This window comes from Saccopteryx bilineata, chromosome 2, assembly GCF_036850765.1.
Source record: "Saccopteryx bilineata isolate mSacBil1 chromosome 2, mSacBil1_pri_phased_curated, whole genome shotgun sequence".
Lineage (NCBI taxonomy): Eukaryota > Metazoa > Chordata > Mammalia > Chiroptera > Emballonuridae > Saccopteryx > Saccopteryx bilineata.
In genome coordinates, this window is record NC_089491.1 from 338,849,711 (window position 1) to 338,869,778 (window position 20,068).

Sequence of the window (20,068 nt, forward strand, 5' to 3'; positions counted from 1 at the left end):
GGAAAAGTGAATTGTCTGTTGGTCTTACATAGGAGTTCTGGGTTGCCCGCGCACATGCCTTCATGCCATCTTGAACATCTTGGAGAAAGGGGTGGCAGCGAGGACCGGCCCCGTGGCGGTGAGGGAATCGCCTCAACTTGCTGAGCTGTGCTACCAGGTAGGCAGTGCTGTGTGCGGTAGTTCATGAGAGAAGAAACTGAACGCAGTACTCAGATATGGTGCAGACATGAATGTGTAACAGGAACGCTGAGCTGAAATGAACTCATTTGTTAGTTTGACCTGTCTTTCCTTTATGGAAAAAATTGGTAACACATAAACTCGAAGATCCTAAAGGTCTACACATCCTTTATGTTGATAACTTGAGAAATGAGGGAGATTGGATTTTTGAGATGGATTTGACCAGGTCATTTAGAAACCTTCCCATGGTGCTGTGCTGCTCCTTTCTGGTGAAGGGCACAGTGGATTGGGTTCAGAAGGCTCTTGGTTCCCATCTCTGCTCCTCACTAGCTGAGCTGCCTGGGGCATGCTGTGAAACATCTCTGAGGTTTTTAATCTGGGAAATGGGCTGTTGTGAGACTTAAATGAGAATGGAAGAATGTAAGTGAAACCACTTTTTAAGGACTGTGCAAATTATGCAGCCCAATAGCTGTACGTAAGGTGGTAGAAAGTCAAATTATACAGTGTCAAGTTTGAACTGTAACGAGAAGTTTTATTGACTTGTGTTTATTTTTGGTTTTGTTCATTTCACAAGTATTTTTTTTGTTTTGTACTTTTCTGAAGCTGGAAATGGGGAGAGACAGTCAGACAGACTCCCGTATGCGCCCGACCGGGATCCACCTGGCACGCCCACCAGGGGGCTACGCTCTGCCCACCAGGGGGCGATGCTCTGCCCCTCCGGGGCGTCGCTCTGTTGTGACCAGAGCCACTCTAGCGCCTGGGGCAGAGGCCAAGGAGCCATCCCCAGCGTCCGGACCATCTTTGCTCCAATGGAGCCTCAGCTGCGGGAGGGGAAGAGAGAGACAGAGGAAGGAGAGGGGGAGGGGTGGAGAAGCAGATGGGCGCTTCTACTGTGTGCCCTGGCCGGGAATCGAACCCAGGACTTCTGCATGCCAGGCCGACGCTCTACCACTGAGCCAACCGGCCAGGGCCATTTCACAAGTATTTTAAGAACTAGGCTTTATAAGATGCAACTAGTGTCTAAATTTAAGTGGCACCCCAATTCTCATTTTCATGGAAAGAAATGCATCATTTGCTTCTAGTGTCATAGATTTTTGTGTAATTTTTCCTTTTTTTTTTTTGTAATCATTTTACTATTTTCTTCTGTTCTCTTGCTGTCCAAACAACCTGTCACTAAAGCTAGGACTTCCTTTGGATCAAAATTAATTCTTCTTTAGTGAGGAAACAAGCTTGATGTACATTTGATTTTAGCACAGTGTTGGAGAATTTGGCAAACGCAGGTAGAAGCAGTGAGTAAACTTAGTCATCTAGCTAAGGGAGTTAGCTGGTGAAGGAAGAGACTGAAGCCTGATTGGAGACAGAATAGTGGCGAGAAGGAGAGGGAGGAGAATTTGACAGGCTGGAGCGCACTTGCCCTGCTCTGAGCCCTGCTAAGTTTTATTATGTTGGAACACAGGCTCTGGTTTGCCAGATCCTCTGATTTTAAAACTCTGTACTGGCCAAACAAAACATGTCTATACCAGCAGTCTGCCAGTGCATTACATATGCTCTGGAACTCTGCTGTACTCAAAATGTGGTCCAGCATTATCAGCCTGACCACCTGGGAGCTTGTTAGTGCTGAAGCTCAGGCCCCGCCCCAGACCTGCAGAGTCCGAGTCTGAATCTGCCTGTTAACACGAATACTGCTCCGTTTGTCGTGAAAGATGCTTCGGTCACCTGTAGGTTTATGCTTCAGAGAAATATTCAGACCTCTAAAAAGACCTGGTTTGTTTAAAGAAATCTGATTGTAGCAAAATGAAATAATTTGGGCCTTGTTGATACTTTCACCATCCAATAATATAAGGCTTTCTGGGTGATAAGTCAAGACTGAGCCTTGTGTCTTTGCAGACTCGCTCTCTCTCTTTAAATTAAGAATGAGCTCATATCAGTATTTCTAAACTGTAAACAATGGGGAACTGAAGTGTCAAAGGGAACCCATTAGAGATCATACACAATACACAACACCTCTTATATTTCTTTCTTTCTTTCTTTTTCTTTTTTTTTTTTCCTGTATTTTTCTGAAGCTGGAAACAGGGAGGCAGTCAGACAGACTCCCGCATGCACCCGACCGGGATCCACCCGGCATGCCCACCAGGGGGCAATGCTCTGCCCATCCGGGGCGTCACTCTGTCGCAACCAGAGCTACTCTAGCGTCTGGGGCAGAGGCCAAGGAGCCATCCCTAGCGCCCAGGCCATCTTTGCTCCAATGGAGCCTTGGCTGCGGGAGGGGAAGAGAGAGACAGAGAGGAAGGAGAGGGGGAGGGGTGGAGAAGCAGATGGGCGCCTCTCCTGTGTGCCCTGGCCGGTAATAGAACCCGGGACTTCTGCACGCCAGACCGACGCTCTACCACTGAGCCAACCGGCCAGGGCCCACCTCTTATATTTCTTATTGCCTTTATACAATCAGTGTATGATATTAAAGCAAAACTGAATTCCTTGTTAAGCCAGTGTTTTTGCATACGCTGCCTTCTCTATCTTTCTGTGCCTTTATCTTTTTGTTGGATTTTCAGCAGTCCGTCTGGATAGCTTGATTTCCCTGTACTATCCCCTGAGCTTTCCTAAGATCAGCCAACACTTGATTGTATTCTTTTCGTCCTTGCCACCCCTGAGCTCTAAAGTACAGTGCTTTGGTATTTGATGGATCTGTTTCAAGAGCCTTCAAACAATGCCGATTACTTTCTGCCAATTTGACATCTTTAGTTTACAAGCCCCAATTTTCAACACACAGCTTTGCAGGTTGCAACTTTGATCTATCTGCTTTCTCAATAACAGCCTCTGACCTTTCCACATATCTTAAAACTTTTATATATATATATATATATATATATATATATATTTTTTTTTTTTTGGTATTTTTCTGAAACTGGAAACGGGGAGAGACAGACAGACTCCCGCATGCGCCCGACTGGGATCCACCCGGCACGCCCACCAGAGGCGATGCTCTGCCCACCAGGGGGCGATGCTCTGCCCCTCCGGGGCGTCGCTCTGCCACGACCAGAGCCACTCTAGCACCTGGGGCAGAGGCCAAGGAGCCATCCCCAGCACCCGGGCCATCTTTGCTCCAATGGAGCCTTGGCTGCGGGAGGGGAAGAGAGAGACAGAGAGGAAGGAGGGGGGGGGGCGTGGAGAAGCAAATGGGTGCTTCTCCTATGTGCCCTGGCCGGGAATCAAACCCGGGTCCTCCGCACACCAGGCCGACGCTCTACCGCTGAGCCAACCAGCCGGGGCCTTATATTTTTTTTAGTAGCCATCTCCCAGTTGTGGGATTGGAAAATACATTTCCAATAGGTCTAATGTTGTTAATAATAGTTAGTCTACATCTTTTAAATCTTTATCTGCATCCTTGGGGAGATCTGGGTAACTGACCCTGGAACAGTCTTTTGGGAATACTCCGCCACCACCCCTTTCCTTCAGTTCTCTGCATTCAGCAGTAATGCCCAAGTTGGCAGGTTTTTTACTTTTCACTTCTGCATTTTCCAGAATTTTTGCCGCATTCATTCCTTTAATTACTTGGCTAAATACCACATTTCCCATCCAAATGAGGAGTTGGAACTGTGATAAAACTGAGAACCATTTTTACTGCAGCCTGCATTTTCTGTGCTCAGTAAACCCTCCTGGTTATGCTTGTAATAGAAATTTTTATCTTCACCTTTTCCACCATAAATACTTTCTCCACCTGCCCCATTCTGATTTGAGAGTTTTCCACCTTGAACTATAAATTTCTTAATGCCTCGATGGAATGAGCATCCTTTGAAACAGAGAGGTTTTCTAGTGGCAGGGTCCAATTCCTTTTTCTCCTGTACACAACGCACGAAAATTTTCTCCAGTTTTGGGTACAATATCTGCAAACAGTTCTGAGAATTTGACCAACTCACTTACCTGCCGTGTCCATTTCAAAGAAGACTTGGGGTTACTGGGGTTGGAGGGTTTAGCTCCTGGAGACAGGTACAACATTTTGACTCACAGACACATTTCTGAGCAGGTGCCAAGCATCTTGTGGCCCCCTGGCAGCCAAAACCCGAGAGCAGCTCTTGGCAGACACCAGACGGCTGGCTGCTCTGTTCTTTTTAAGGATGGAGGGTTTTTCTACCTGGTCTTGGAAACGAGGAGGGGTATTTTGGGCACACCCCTGTGAAATGTCTGGTGTGCTGTGGGCGCTTCTGTGTCCTCCCTGTAACAGTGGAGGAGGGTCTGTTCTCCTATCTTCTTCACTGGCCATCTGATACAAATAACTAACTTTTATTTTGTTTTGAGAACTTCCAATTAGCCTATCAAGTTTTTTTTTTTGTTTATAGAGCATTAAAACAATGTCAAGTCTGTTTAAAAGACAAGAATACATCTGCAACAGAACCATTTAAGTTTCTCTTGTGTTCCCTTATCTTTTTCTCATGTATACACATTGTTTATTTGGTTATACTCAGTAGACATACAGTTATGTGTCCTTTTTCCCCCTCTCAGGGTATAAACTTTATATGCAGCCACAATGTAAAATTACATTTTGGTTGTTTTCAGTTTTTTTTCCCCCTCTGCTTTATATGTTTAAGAATATATTTCTGGATACGGATTTACAGACAATTGTCATTCATTTGTTTTATGTATTTACAGTGAATACTGAATTGGCCAGTATCGAACATTGCTCCTAGAGAAACTCGGGTCAGAATCCTGCTTGTCTCTGGCCTCAACATTTTTTTCAGCTGATGACTCTATAACTTTGTCTTATGTTTGGTTCTGTCTCTAGCCACTATTTCATGTGTATTATTCATTCATTAACACCGAGTTCACAGCCAGCAGCACAACTCATGCCTGAAGGAAGCTTAGCCAACATTTTATTTTCTCTAAAGCACATCACAGCCTTTAATAAGTATTTATAAAGTGACTCATGAATGAATGAAAGTTCTCACTACCACTTTGCTCAATACTGGGGTTTGCTTTTACATTTAAATTTTTTTCTGATTTGCAGGAGAGGCCTGTTTTATCATTGCCTTAATTTTTTTTTAATTACTGAAAAAGGTGAACATTTTTCTTTGATTACTGGCTACTTTTGTTTTTTCACATGTAAAATGTGTTTTGTTTGTTTTTTGCCATTTTATCTATTTGGCTCTCTTAATGATATTTATATATTCAATGGAGATCTTTATACATATTATAGCTGTTCACTTTTTTCTTATGTTTGATATAAAAGCGTTTACTTCTATTATTTTCTGTTAAATTTTTATTTAGAGTTTATATTTCTCATTTATTTGAATCTTTAGATCTTTGTAATTCTTAAATTGCTTCAATTCTGATAAATTTATTATCTTCCTAAGGTTGGGGTAAAAAAAACAACAATGCAACTATGGTTTTCAGAAGTTACTTCTAAGTAACATGCTACTAATAATAGTTAAAATACTGAAAGGTGTTAATTATCAGTATGTGCATGTATTAAAACATATATTTAGAGGGCCCTGGCCGGTTGGCTTAGCGGTAGAGCATCGGCCCAGCATGTAGAAGTCCCCGGTTTGATTCCCAGCCAGGGCACACAGGAGAAGCACCCATCTGCTTCTCCACCCCTCCCCCTCTTCTTTCTCTCTCTCTGTCTCTCTCTTCCCCTTCTGCAGCAAGGCTCCATTGAAGCAAAATTGGCCCGGGCGCTGAGGATGGCTCCATGTCCTCTGTCTCAGGCACTAGAGTGGCTCTGATTGCAGTGGAGCAATGCCCCAGTGGGGCAGAGCATCGCCCCCTAGTGGGCATGCACCCAGTCCGGTGCATGCGGGAGTCTGTCTGCCCACCCCCCTTCTCACTTTGGAAAAATACAAAACGAATAAAAACAAAAACAAAAAACCATATATTTAGAGTCATTTCAGGGGTAGTCCTTAAGTAATGTCTCTATCACTCTCAACTGTATTTTAATATATCTTTTTGAGTTAATGTGCTAAGGGCTGCTTATAACTCTGGACTTTTGAGTGTTATACCTGTGTTTACCCATTTTGCTTGAGTTGTTGATGGGTCTTAGTGTCCACTTCGTAGACCTCAGTTCACATTTTATGTTAAGATGTATTTTTTTTAAAAAAAGCTGACCTGGGATGTTCTCCTTTTAATTTTCAGGTGATCTATCAGCTCTGTGCGTGCTCCGATACGTCGGGCCCTACTATGCGGTACCTGAGAACCAGCCAGGACTTCTTGTTTTCTCAGTTGCAACATTTACCTTTTTCTAACAAAGGTAGGATATTATTTTTCCTTAAAACAAATATGTAGGCCCTGGCCGGTTGGCTCAGTGGTAGAGCGTCGGCCTGGCGTGCGGGGGGGACCCGGGTTCGATTCCCGGCCAGGGCACATAGGAGAAGCGCCCATTTGCTTCTCCATCCCCCCTCCTTCCTCTCTGTCTCTCTCTTCCCCTCCCGGAGCCAAGGCTCCATTGAAGCAAAGATGGCCCGGGCGCTGGGGATGGCTCCTTGGCCTCTGCCCCAGGCGCTAGAGTGGCTCTGGTCGTGGCAGAGCGACGCCCCGGAGTGGCAGAGCATCGCCCCTGGTGGGCGTGCCGGGTAGATCCCGGTCGGGCGCATGCGGGTGTCTGTCTGACTGTCTCTCCCTGTTTCCAGCTTCAGAAAAAAAAAAAAAAAAAAAGGCAAAAAACAAAAAACAAATATGTAAAGTCCTCAGTTGAGTGGTTTTACTTATATGTAACTTTTGGGAATTATAGTTACATTTGCGGAATTTTATTCTATTTTTTGTTACTTGCTTGTTTACTTGGGTTGCTTTTGTAGTTTGTGCTAGGTAAGACCGATGTTTTAGCTGTTAGCACAAAATTATTTAAAAATAGTCTTTAAAGATGGAATTTGACCATTTTCCTAACAAAATTTAAAATTCCGTTGAAGGATAAGAAAATATCTCTAAGAAAATTCTGGAAATTTAGGGGTTTTTTGAGTAAAAATTGTTTTATAAAAATCTGTCTTTTGTTTCTTGTATGTATATGTAAATTAATTATGTCTTGAAATGATAAATAGAAAGCTAGTTATGGTGAAAACTATTTATAACTTAGTTTATTGACCTAACCAATATAATAATCTCAGGCTACCTATATTTTATAGGATTCTACATTATATAATTTTTTTTTTTTTTTTTTTTCAGGGACAGAGAGAGAGTCAGAGGGATAGATAGGGACAGACAGGAACGGAGAGAGATGAGAAGCATCAATCATCAGTCTTTCAGTGCGACACCCTAGTTGTTCATTGATTGCTTTCTCATATGTGCCTTGACCGCGGGCCTTCAGCAGACCGAGTAACCCCTTGCTCGAGCCAGCGACCTTGGGTCCAAGCTGGTGAGCTTTTTTTGCTCAAACCAAATGAGCCTGCACTCAAGCTCGCGACCTTGGGATCTTGAACCTGGGTCCTCTGCATCCCAGGCTGATGCTCTATCTACTGCACCACCGCCTGGTCAGGCTACAATTTTTTAAGACAATTTTTTTTTTTTTTTTTTTTTTACAGAGACAGAGAGAGAGTCAGAGAGAGGGATAGACAGGGACAGACAGACAGGAACGGAGAGATGAGAAGCATCAATCATTAGTTTTTCGTTGCACATTGCTACACCTTAATTAGTTCATTGATTGCTCTCTCATATGTGCCTTGACTGCAGGCCTTCAGCAGACCCAGTAACCCCTTGCTGGAGCCAGCAACCTTGGGTCCAAGCTAGTGAGCTTTTGCTCAAACCAGATGAGCCCGTGCTCAAGCTGGAGACCCTGGGGTCTCGAACCTGGGTCCTCAGCATCCCAGTCCAACGCTCCATGCACTGCGCCACCGCCTGGTCGGGCTTAAGACAATTTTTAAAATTCATATTCTATCTATACGGTGGTGGTCTATTGAGTTTTTTAAAGTTTATTTTGTAGCATCTTTATATTTTAGGAAATCCAGGCTTACTGATTTCACAATAATTTTCATTACTGGTGATCATCAGCTGATTTACTTGGAGTGATGGTATGAGAGACCCTGGGGAATTAGCCAATGGCAAAATTTTTTCACTTTATTTTTATAAGTATATCTTATTTTTAGTCCCAAGAGTTGTTTATATTAGAAGCTTTTTAGAAACTCTTTTATGTCTAATTGGAAAGAAAAGTTAATATTGCCTGTTATGATATCTGTTTTTAAAAAATTGATTTAGCGTTGTCCATTATTTTGTTTGTTTTTTTACAGAGACAGAGAGAGGGATAGATAGGGACAGACAGACAGGGATAGAGAGAGATGAGAAGCATCAATCATTAGTTTTTCATTACAACACCTTAGTTGTTCATTGATTGCTTTCTCATATGTGCCTTGACCATGGGGCTACAGCAGACCTAGTAACCCCTTGCTCAAGCCAGTGACCTTGGGTTCCAGTTGGTGAGTTTTGCTCAAACCAGTTGAGCCCACACTCAAGCTGGCAACCTCAGGGTCTTGAACCTGGGTCCTCTGCATCCCAGTCCAATGCTCTATCTGCTGCGCCACCGCCTGGTCAGGCGCCCATTATTGTTATTACCATATATAGTTGTAGTAATAATAGTAATATTTGATGTTTTATATTTATACTGTCACAATTGAGGACTTCAAAGCTAGGTATATTAACATGTTATTGGATTCAAAAACTTACATAAGTGATTTCTGACCTTAACTATATGGTTGATTCATTTGAAAAAGTTTTAATATGCACAGAGGGGAGGGGCTCAGCCCTTCCTGCCAGCCGCTTTCTCCTGGCCACCACGGTGTTGCCCAGTTCCTCTCTTCGTCTTGGTGTGGTTTGTATCACACCCTTTTCTTTCTTAAGATTTTATTTATTGATTTTAGAGAGAGGAAAAAGAGAGAAAGGAGTGGGGAGGAGTGGGAAGCATCACCTTATAGTAGTTGCATCTCATATGTGCCTTGACTGGGCTAGCCTGGGGTTTTGAACCAGTGACCTCAGCATTCCAGGTCTATGTTTTATCTACTGCGCCACCACAGGTCAGACCCCACCCTTTTCTTGATGAACTTGAGGGCCCACTTGTCCCTGTAGACCTTGAGCTGCTCCATGGCCCTCTGCTCATAAAGGGTGAAGCCACACACCACCCCCCAGTCACGCCCCGCGTGGACTTGGTGTGCTTGGTGAGGTGCCTCAGCGGCACTTGTGCCTCGGCCTGCTCACGTTCCTGGTCATGTCGTGGACCGTGTTGAGCCCCACGCCGTAGGGCAGTGCACGCCATGGCTGCTGCAGCAGCAGACCCATCCCTAATGAGATGTCTAACCAAATGCCCTCGGTTATCTTGAGAGCTGTCATAAAGTTACACAGTTCGAATTAATATTTAAGTTTTAAAATGTATTTGTTTTGTGAAATAAAAATCAAACTGTGATAGTTTTTAAGTATTTTTAACTTCTTATATGATATTTGAGAATTTAAAAAAATATTATGCTCTGTATAATGTGAAAATGTGACAGACTAGAATCCTGTAGTTCTGTGTGAAATTATCCTGGTAATGGAAACTTGAGTCTCTTGTTCTGCATTTGCTTTAGCTCGTCTTATATAGACGGACATTGCCTTATTTTTTCTCCTTTGGCATCTTTTTATTTTAACTTTACAAAGTGATAAATTATATTGCCAAGTTTCCTAAATTATTAACTATGTTACTTGAGAGTACATCTGATGAATTACAGAATTTAGGTCTGTTCCGATCTTGTGTTATTGTTTTGGGGAACTAACCTTAGGTGTTTCACTTCCAGAATATGAAATATCGATGTTGAACCAGATGTCGTGGCTGATGAAGACCGCCTCCATAGAGCTGAGGGTCACGTCTCTGAACCGTCAGAGGTCACATACCCAGAGGCTCCTGCACCTGCTGCTGGATGACATGCCTGTGAAGCCATACTCAGGTGGGCACGGGAATGTTGGCATCTGTCACTGGGCCACTGGACAGCTGGGTGGGTGCCAGCAGAGAGCCGAATCCTGTGCTTAGTGTGTGATGACAGGCCAAACAAGTGCTTTCTTGTGCCCTTAGAATTTTTTCCTTAAAACACAAATTAAAAATCATCCCATAATTGTCACTTTATTATTGTTTGAAACATCCACACTTTGCTGTATTCATATACAAAGATATTTAGTGGAGTTTGTCACACAAAGCCAGCATGACCCAAGATATTTTACTGTATATTATATATGCAAATTAAGCAGAAGCTTTTCTAATCATCTCTTGGGCATGATTGGGTCCTGCCTCTTTTGGAGTTCTGATTATGCTCTTTTCAGTTGTGAAGTGGATCCCATAAGGACAGAAAGAATTAGAGGAATGCCGTTCGTAAGCCCTCATCGTCTTTGCATTTTAATGATCTGTTTGCACAGGGCTCTTTGACCTAGAAGCAACGGCCTAGAAATAAACTACTTTACGTTTGTTATTTTCAAATAAATCTTACAAGTATGTTCTTTTCCTGATCTGTGATTATTGCTGCTGCTCCCACAGATGGTGAAGGAGGAATGGAAGATGAGAACAGGTCTATCTCTGGGTTCCTTCACTTTGATACTGCTACCAAAGGTAGAGCCCTGAGTTCATGATAAATGTATAGATGGATATAAAATGACATAAAAGTTCAAGAGATAATTATCATGCCTGTATCTTCTAATTCTTAACTGGTATAGATAAGCTACCTGTCATCCAAAAAAAGATGTAACTAGGATGATGTGGTGAGAAAAAATATTTTTGCAAGTAGATGTATTAGAAATAAGATGAAATTTATTTTGAGATTACAGTTTCTAGACTAATGCCCTCTCTGAATATAGCACCCACTGTCTTTGATTCGAGTACAGTGGTTTGCTCTTCTCTGTGTCCCCAGTAAAATTGAACTACTTTTTGTTTTTTCCAGTACGTAGAAAAATTTTAAGTATTCTTGACTCAATTGACTTCAGTCAGGAGATCCCTGAGCCTTTGCAGTTGGATTTCTTTGATCGGGTCCAGATCGAACAGGTGATTGCTAACTGTGAACACAAAAATTTACGGGGACAGACGGTCTGCAACGTCAAGGTAAGGACAGCTTTCAAGTATGTGCGGTATCAAGTGGTTGAGCCTATGAGTTATCAGACAAAAGTACAAACATTCAGTGGTTGTTCTCTAATAGAGATACTGGTTTATCGGGGAATCAAGCTGAATAGACCACACTCACTTTACCTGTTTAAAGGGTTCCTCGTCACCTCTCTCTTAGTTACGCTGCCTAGCTGTAACAATGGAGTGGTTTTCACCGTGTTACGTACTTTCTGCCAGGTAAATGGTAGTGGCCTCACTGTAGGAAGAAGATAACCAGGGCATTTGCACTAACTTACCTGCCCCAGAGGCTCTGGTGACCATTCTCGAATGTTGATTAGATAGTAGACAGAGTATATCTGAAGGTATCTGACACTTTCCTCTAGGGAAGTGCATAGCAATTACTAGGGGTTAATGCTCTAGCCGTGTCTGAAATGGTCTTATTTTTCTCTCTTGACCCACTGATGTAGCTTCTTCATAGGGTTCTTGTAGCTGAAGTGAACGCCCTTCAGGGTATGGCGGCCATAGGACAGAGACCGCTGCTCATGGAGGTAAGCCTGTCATGTCTGTGTTAGTTTTCGCCTTAGATCTACTTTAACCACTTAAATTGCCAGCGGGAAATAATGCAATAAATTGACTTGTAGTTCATTAATGAATAAATTACTTAAAAATGAAACTTGAATGGAATCTTTGATTTTTGACTTTAAAACTGTTACCAACTAAACTGAAGCTAAGGTCTGGGTGCCAGAATGAATAACATTTTTTCTGCCTGGCTAGTTAAGGATCAGCAGCCTGCCCTAGTGTGTGTTAGATGCCACCTGCTCCCTGTCAGTGAGGGAGGAAGGAGTCATTTGTCATCAAAAGTAGGGAGTGTGGGTAAGAGGTCAGGAGGGAAGAACCACATACGTGGAAACACAGCTGGCCAGGCCAGAGCGAGAGGCAAAGAAACAAAAGATGGAAACGTATTGTTGAACTTGGGTGTTAGGCAACTCCTGTGCCCAGAGTTAGTATGAGTAGAGAGCTGCAAGGAGGAAGAAGATGGGGCTAAAAAACCGAGTTTTACCCATACTACCTTTGCTCTCGCCTCTCTCTCTCTCTCTCTCTCTCTCTCTCTCTCTCTCTCTCTCTCTCACACACACACACACACACACACACACCAGACATATATATTACTTTTCATAGCACTGGCCACCAGTGTAACATGGAAAGTTCTCTGCTGACTGGCATATGTATGGAAGGTTTCCAAAATATACTATAAATGCTTTCACAGTAACTGGCAGTGAAACTATAAGAACCTGTCGGCTGTGGGTAAAGGACTTTATTCGCCTCATGTTAACCTTGTCGTTGGACCTGTCTGGCGGCAGGAAATCAGCACTATCCTGCAGTACGTGGTGGGAAGAAACAAGCTGCTGCAGTGTCTTCATGCGAAACGGCACGTGCTGGAGTCCTGGCGGCAGCTGGTGGAGATCATCCTGACGGCGTGTCCGCAGGACCTCATTCGGACGGAGGACCGGCAGCTGATTATCCGTGATATTTTACAAGATGTGCACGATAAGGTGACATACTTCCTAAATTATTTGTTCTGCTGAACAGATATTTATATACGTAGTTTGCCAGTCTCCTTTTTTTCCATTTTAGAGTAGGAGTAAGTCAAGCTGCACAATGCCAATGTTGAGACTTGCTTTGAGAAAGGTATTAGTTCTACACAGTGGTCGCTCTCAACCACGTATGTATCGAAATGACTTAGGGAGTTTTTAAAAAAATCCATATAGACAGAAATTCACCCCAGACCTATGGAAGGGGCCACTCTAGCGATGAGGCCATTTATGTGATTTGCTATTAAAGACCTCCTAGGAAATTCTGATAGGAATCCCTTTTGGTTAAGAACACGTTACCTAGCATCATATTACATTTCTCTCTCTCTCTATTAGGTTTTATTTTCTTTGAACAGTTCACTTTTATTCTTATATTCTTATGGTAGCCGAAAAACTAGGCATATACAAAATCTGTCCATGAGTGGAGTAGAAGGCTGGAGCCTCACTCTGATCTGTCTTCTGCTTTGAGATCCTGGATGACGAGGCCGCGCAGGAGCTGATGCCCGTGGTAGCCGGCGCCGTGTTCACCCTGACGGCCCACCTGAGCCAGGCCGTGCGCACAGAGCAGAAGCAGCCACTCGCCCTGGGGCCCGGGGAGGCGCATTACGCTTTCATGCTTGAGAGTCCTTTCCCCGCCCCTTCCCTGGCAGACAACCCCCTGGTGGACTTTACTTCCATCGGAGATTCTTCACTACACATCATACTGAAGAAACTCTTAGACTTCATTCTGAAGACAGGTCTTTTTCATCTAAATTTTCTATAAATTACAGCTTTTGTATCTGTTTTACCTTGAGTTTGGAAAAAGGTTTTTACTTGACTGTGATTCCCGAGGTGGCGGGTTCCAGCGCGTGAGGACGCACCTGTATGGCTCTCTGCTCTATTACCTGCAGATCGCCCAGAGACCGGATGAGCCGGACACCCTGGAAGCTGGTAGAGTTTGATCTCTGATCATTTTCTGGTTTTAGAGATCGGTTAGATTTTAAAGAACTTTTTATCTTTGTCTAAGCCAGCGGTTCTCAACCTGTGGGTCGCGACCCTGGCGGGGGTCGAACGACCAAAACACAGGGGTCGCGACCCACAGGTTGAGAACCGCTGGTGTAAGCAGAGCTGTAATAAAGAAGTCTTTATGGAATTATTAAAGCATGTACTCTAAAGTAGAGGAAGAATGTTTAGTGTTCCAAAGTTACGAAGGCAGTACACAAGTACTATGGAAACACGCTCAAACACGACCTTAGCTTGTGTTTTTATAACACGCCCTCTTGTCCTGGTCCATTGCACACCAGTGCCACATTGTGTGTGTCGTCCTTCCTTCCTCTGTGGTGCATCCCAGCACTTATTTGAGCAAATATTTTAAATGGCTGTTTTTCAAAGCATGGAAGCAACATTATTTTCAGTTTGCTTTATTTGTAGGCATTTGAATTATTTTTTACTTTTATATCAAAAAATGTTGTGTCAAATATTCTTTTAATAAGCCCATGTATTTTTCAAGAAGACCTCACGTTGGAATTTCTATGACAAGAGTATGCACATTTTTCTTTTAATAGAGCCTTTTGACTACCTCTACCATTGACATGCTCATCAATAATATGTATATGTCTTTTTGTACTAATGGGAGGTTTTTCTTGGACAGAGTCCAAGAAGTGGAGTTTCTTGTTCAGAAAGTATGCATAAATGCTGCTTTCTAAAATGTAGTTAATATTTGTAATTAATAGTAATAAGCCAGATTCTTTGGTCTTCAGATATGAAAAATATTTTGATAGTTCAGCTGGCCAGTCAGTGTCCAATCCTCTATGCTAGTTTTTCAGGTTTGTAGGAACTTGTATAAGCACCTTCTGATAGTGGACTTCTGTGTTCTTCCAAGAACCCTTATGAGTATTTTACTTTTTTCTATTTTCTGAGTATTTGTTATTTTGCACATAGATTCTCTGTGTATAAGACTCAGATTATCTCTTATAATTTTTTACAGGCTATATATTTTTACATAATACCTTTCTTAATAGGTAATAATAGCCAAATGATGTGTTTAAAGAAATACCCTACCCACTTGATACACAATATTTTAAGTTCATTAAAAATAATAGTTCAGAGAAGCTTTATAAATAGATAGGAGTTGTTTTTAAAGAGGTAGCAATGGGGATCCCACTCCTTTCCCCAACACATCTAAAATTTTTAACATTGTTATTTAGTTGAATTGGAAAAATCACCACTTAACCACTAGGTGGCACTATACATCATGATTTTTATAAATCCTTATCAAGATTTGGTAGTGTGACTTGAAAATTCTTTGTTTTATTTTTCAAATGATCTATTTTTAGAGTAATTTCATCACTTAATTAGTTTTTTCTTAGCCATAATCACTGCTTATTTTGACTTATTTTAACTAATGAAGTACTTTTACCCCCTAGGTCAGTGCTCGGCAAACAGTGGCTCGTGAGCCACATGTGGCTCTTTGCCCATTGAGTGTGGCTCTTCCACAAAATACCACGTGTGGGCGCTACCTCGATAAGGAATGTACCTACTTATATAGTTTAAGTTTAAAAAATTTGGCTCTCAAAAGAAATTTCAACCGTTGTACTGTTGATATTTGGCCCTGTTGACTAAGGAATTTGCCAACCACTGCCTAGGTAATAGTGTTTTTAAGTTTCTAATTAGAGATGTATTAAATTTAATAAGTTTTTATTGACCAAATACTTTTTTAGCAGACACTATACCTACTTTTTGTTTTGTTTTAAAGCAAAACTGAATTTTAATGTTTATACACTTTTTTTCCATACCACTCTTACTTTAACATAACCATATGTACTAGGTGGTGGGCACCCACTGTTTTCTCTGTTTTGTGTCAAAGCTGTCTGACTTAGAGACTGAGTGAATTGTTTGACAGAGCTAAGAATTAGAATTCAGTAATAACATTCATCTATTTGTTTCTCTTGACCATAACACCTCACACTGTCATATTTGTAATTTTCAAATTAGGTAATTTTCTCTGACTATAATTTGATAGATAATACCTACCAGCATGTTTGCATGAATGTAATGATTCAGTGACCAAATTGCTTTTTGGAGTGCTTAAAATTTTTCTGTTGTCACCGTTTTAGCCAAAAAAACAATGTGGGAAAGGTTGACAGCCCCTGAAGACGTGTTTAGTAAGTTACAGAGGGAAAACATCGCCATCATTGAGAGCTACGGCGCCGCCCTCATGGAAGTGGTCTGTCGAGACGCTTGTGATGGCCATGAGATTGGAAGGGTACAGTATTAACATTGAATCAGTATTTTGACTTATGAAGGCGTAAACTGATTCCACTTTTCAAGTGTATCATACATACTGAAAATTATTTTCTGTAGTGTATTTTAGTGAATTATGCTTAATTTGCTATAATTTGGAATTTTTATTTTGTTTAGTCCTGTTTTTTAAAATTTTATTTAGAATCTCCATTAGTTCAGAATTTTTCCTCAGAGCGATCTTTTCACTGATCTTGCGGTTGCCCTGACACTGCTAGAAATGGTACCGCAGGTGACTTCCTGCTAGTGGAAAATTACAGAGCATGTGAACCAGGTTTTTGGAATCCGTGGGAAACAGGATTTTAAGAAATGGGGTAAAATATAAACTGCAGTAAATTTTGAATTATATTTTCTTTTTTTAAATTTAAGTGAAAGAAGGGGAGATAAAGTGACAGACTCCAACATGTGTTCGGACTAAGACCCACCTGGCAACCCCATCTGGGGCCAATGCTCTTTGCCCATCCAGGGCCATGCTAGCAACTGAGCTATTTTTAGTGCCTGAGGCGGAGGTGCCATAGAGCCATCCTCAGCGCCTGAGGCGGATGTGCTTGAACCAATCAAACCATAACTGTGGGAGGGGAAAAAAGAGAGAGAAAGAGAGAGAGAGAGAGGGGATAGGGAGGGGGAAAAAAGCAGATGGCCACATCTCCTTTGTGCCCTGATCAGGAATCAAACCCAGGATTTCCACACGCCAGGCTGACACTCTACCACTGAGCCAACTGGACAGGGCTAATTCTGAATTATGTTTAAAAAAATGTGTTCGTATACATGGGAAAAAGGGAGGATGTAGAACAAAATGAATTAACTGTGTTTATCAGACAGTTTATCAGTCTATATATGGTCTATGTACTTTCCTATGTTTTTTATAATGAATGTGTCAAATTTTAGCTTTAGAAATAAAAGGCTTTTTTAAAGAATTTTTGCCTCACTAAATAATGATTAGATTCTGCTGAAATATATTTAATGCCATTATTTTAATGTATTAGGTTTTGTTTCAGAAATAAAACTTTATCCTGAAGTTTTTTCTTTTATTAATCAATCAAGATTTTGGATATATAATTTTCAATTTCTCAAAAAAAAGAAGAAACAAAAGAAAGTTTTATCGCAAGCAGTGATTCTTCTTGTGAGAAAAGATGTGATATTTCCAGATGAAGGCCGTTTCTGTCCTTGGGCGTGTAGTCACCTGCATGTCTTGCACTCTGATTGTCCTCAGATGCTGGCGCTGGCTCTGCTGGACCGGCTCGTCTCAGTGGACAAGCAGCAGCAGTGGCTTCTGTACCTGTCCAACAGTGGTTACTTGAAGGTGCTGGTGGACAGCCTGGTGGAGGATGACCAGACGCTGCAGAGCTTGCTCACGCCACAGCCCCCGCTATTAAAAGCCCTTTATACCTACGAATCCAAAATGGTAAGGCTTTATATTCATTTGAGGTTTGATCCACCATTCAATTCTTGGGGTGAAAAATATAGTAAAGAGCATTTGGAATGTTTCTATTATATAAGCTGTAATCATTCTAAGTTTTAAATATGGGGACCTGGGCTTTAAAATAGCCTTTTATTTCTAAAGCTTGTCTTCCAAGCTTGCAAAGGTGAGTTGGAATGATCTAGGGCAGTGGTAGTCAACCTGCCTACTAGTGGGCGTTCCAGCTTTCATGGTGGGCGGTAGCGGAGCAACCAAAGTATAAATAAAAAGATAGGTTTAACTATAGTAAGTTGTTTTATAAAGATTTATTCTGCTAAACTTAGCGAAAATCCGACATAAAGTACTTGGTAAGTAATTATTATTATATGCTTTTAACTTGCTGTAACTCTGCTTTATAAATTTTATAAAGTAAAGTTACTTTCCTACTTTATAAATCACCATCACTGTGGAACCAGTGGGTGGTTAGAAAATTTTACTAACAGAGATAAAAAAGCGGGCGGTAGGTATAAAAAGGTTGACTACTCCTGGTCTAGGGGGTTAGTTGGATGATGGGACTGCTGCATGCTCAGGGTGCTGGTGGTGGCGAATCATGTGATACTGTGTGCTCTTTGAGGAGGACAGGGGGCAAAGCTGTCCTTCCGCAACAGAATCCTGGCACGGAGTTGCCTCTGAGCATTGCAGTCCTGAAACACAGTCTTTCCAGTCCAGTGTAGAATTCATCATTTCTTGTACTCCAGATCTTTTTTCTCTGGTTCCTCCTGCTTAAACATATCACAGTGTCACAATCATAGAAGCACTAGCGTCTTCGATCGTTTATTAACTTTTCCCCCTCCTTCATTCATTTATTTAACAAATATTTAATAAATATTATATGTCGGGCATGGCGCTAGAGGATACAGCTGTGAAGGAGACAGACAGCTTTCCTGCCTCCCCTGAGCCCACGTTGGTAACAGAACCTGCTGATTATTTGGATAATTAACTCATGCAAAACACTGTATGCTGCATTTCAGATATGCTATGCCAGTTAATCCTAAAAAAAAAAATCCTATGGGAAAGGTGGTGTAATGTAACCCCTTCATCCCCTGCTCAGCATTTCTCCTCAGTGAGGGATCAGGGTCCGCGATATGCCATGAGAGAGTCTCATTTCTATCTGAGGCCCTTGGATATGGTTTCTGTGGTGACGGTTTCCTTTTGTGACTTCTTAGGCGTTCCTCACAAGAGTGGCTAAGATACAGCAGGGTGCGTTAGAACTGCTACGGTCTGGGGTGATTGTGAGGCTGGCCCAGTGCCAAGTCTATGACATGCGCCCAGAAATGGACCCGCATGGGTAAGTGCCCATATAGATTGTTTTGTTAAGTTCCCCCCGAAGGCTTCTTCATGAAAGAAGGAAATTTCAACATAATTTTGTTACTGGTTTATAAACCTGTCTGTGCCAGTACTCTTTTATCTTGATGACTTTTTTGGGGGGGAGTCATATGTCCCAGCCATTCGCTAACAAATGGAAGTTACTGATAAGGTTAAAAGTGGGTAGAGACCCAAAAGCTTCCCATTTTAGAGCAGTAATGTGAGAGGGAAATGGGGGAGTATTTGTTAATAAATATTTTTCATCCCAACCTGATTGTTTTGTTCAATAGGAATACATGTTTTCAGTTATAGTGGTCTTTTAAAGCAGTGGACCATTTGGTACCTGTCTGCAGAGAAAGAATAAATAACTTACATTATTTCTGTTTCATTTATATTTAAGTCTGAATGATGTTTTATTTTTAAAAAATGACCAGATTCCCTCTGTTATATCGTCTAAGACTCCCTCTTGACGCTTGTCTTGGTCACGTGATACATTATCCGTCCCACCCTAAAGGCTGGTCCGTGAAAATATTTTCTGACATTAAACCCGTCCGTGGCCCAAAAAAGGTTGGGAACCACTGTTTTAAAGTATCCTAATGAAATTCCATCTTCTTATGGATTTCCTCTTTCTGCTGACTAGAACAGCATTTTATGTTTTTCTCAGTTTAACATTTTACCAGCTGCTTGCTAACTTGAAAGCTTTAGGTCAAGTTATTTTAAGTTTCAAACTTCTTAGCAGATTTCCCAGTTCAGTCTGAATATGGGTTTTATTTTTCCGTTTTCTCTACATGGCTGCAACAGCGTTAGGCAAGCAGCCGGCCCTCCTACCAGCCTATAACAATTAGGTCTACTTTTCTAATTTTCTTCAAAAGATTCACTGTCAAATTGAATATTTGAGTTTTTCAGGATTAACTATAGAACTATTATACCTCCAAAAAGTAAAAAAAAAAAAATTCCCATTGATTTGAAAGAGACAGAGAGAGAGAAGCATCAACTCGTTGTTCCACTTCATTGTTCCATTTAGCCTGCACTCATTGGTTGCTTCTCGTATGTGCCCTGACCGGGAATTGAGTCTGCAACCTCTGTGTGCTGGGAGGACGCTTTGTCTGCGGAGCCACCTGGCCAGGGCCAAAACTTTTTTTTAATATTGCTTATTAGAAGTATTTTCACCTTACATGAAGAGGATTGAGTTAATTACATTGCTCAGATCCTGGCTCTTGTCTGTGCAAA

The 20,068-nt window shown here is 41.7% G+C and overlaps 1 protein-coding gene and 1 pseudogene across 2 annotated transcripts in view; one reads left to right on the forward strand and one right to left on the reverse strand.

Moving 5' to 3' along the window:
• NUP205 (nucleoporin 205) overlaps positions 1-20,068 on the forward strand; it is a 78,597-nt gene that overhangs the window by 37,665 nt on the left and 20,864 nt on the right. For both annotated transcript variants that reach the window (XM_066262361.1, XM_066262362.1), the window contains exons 22-33: positions 33-157; positions 6,301-6,415; positions 9,915-10,064; positions 10,646-10,717; positions 11,046-11,203; positions 11,671-11,751; positions 12,565-12,756; positions 13,265-13,532; positions 13,627-13,725; positions 15,891-16,039; positions 17,288-17,479; positions 18,700-18,821. In XM_066262361.1, coding sequence (XP_066118458.1) covers positions 33-157; positions 6,301-6,415; positions 9,915-10,064; positions 10,646-10,717; positions 11,046-11,203; positions 11,671-11,751; positions 12,565-12,756; positions 13,265-13,532; positions 13,627-13,725; positions 15,891-16,039; positions 17,288-17,479; positions 18,700-18,821 — 1,723 coding nt within the window. The remainder of the gene's footprint in view (positions 1-32; positions 158-6,300; positions 6,416-9,914; positions 10,065-10,645; positions 10,718-11,045; positions 11,204-11,670; positions 11,752-12,564; positions 12,757-13,264; positions 13,533-13,626; positions 13,726-15,890; positions 16,040-17,287; positions 17,480-18,699; positions 18,822-20,068) is intronic.
• On the reverse strand, positions 2,656-4,193 carry LOC136323435 (peptidyl-prolyl cis-trans isomerase D-like; annotated as a pseudogene).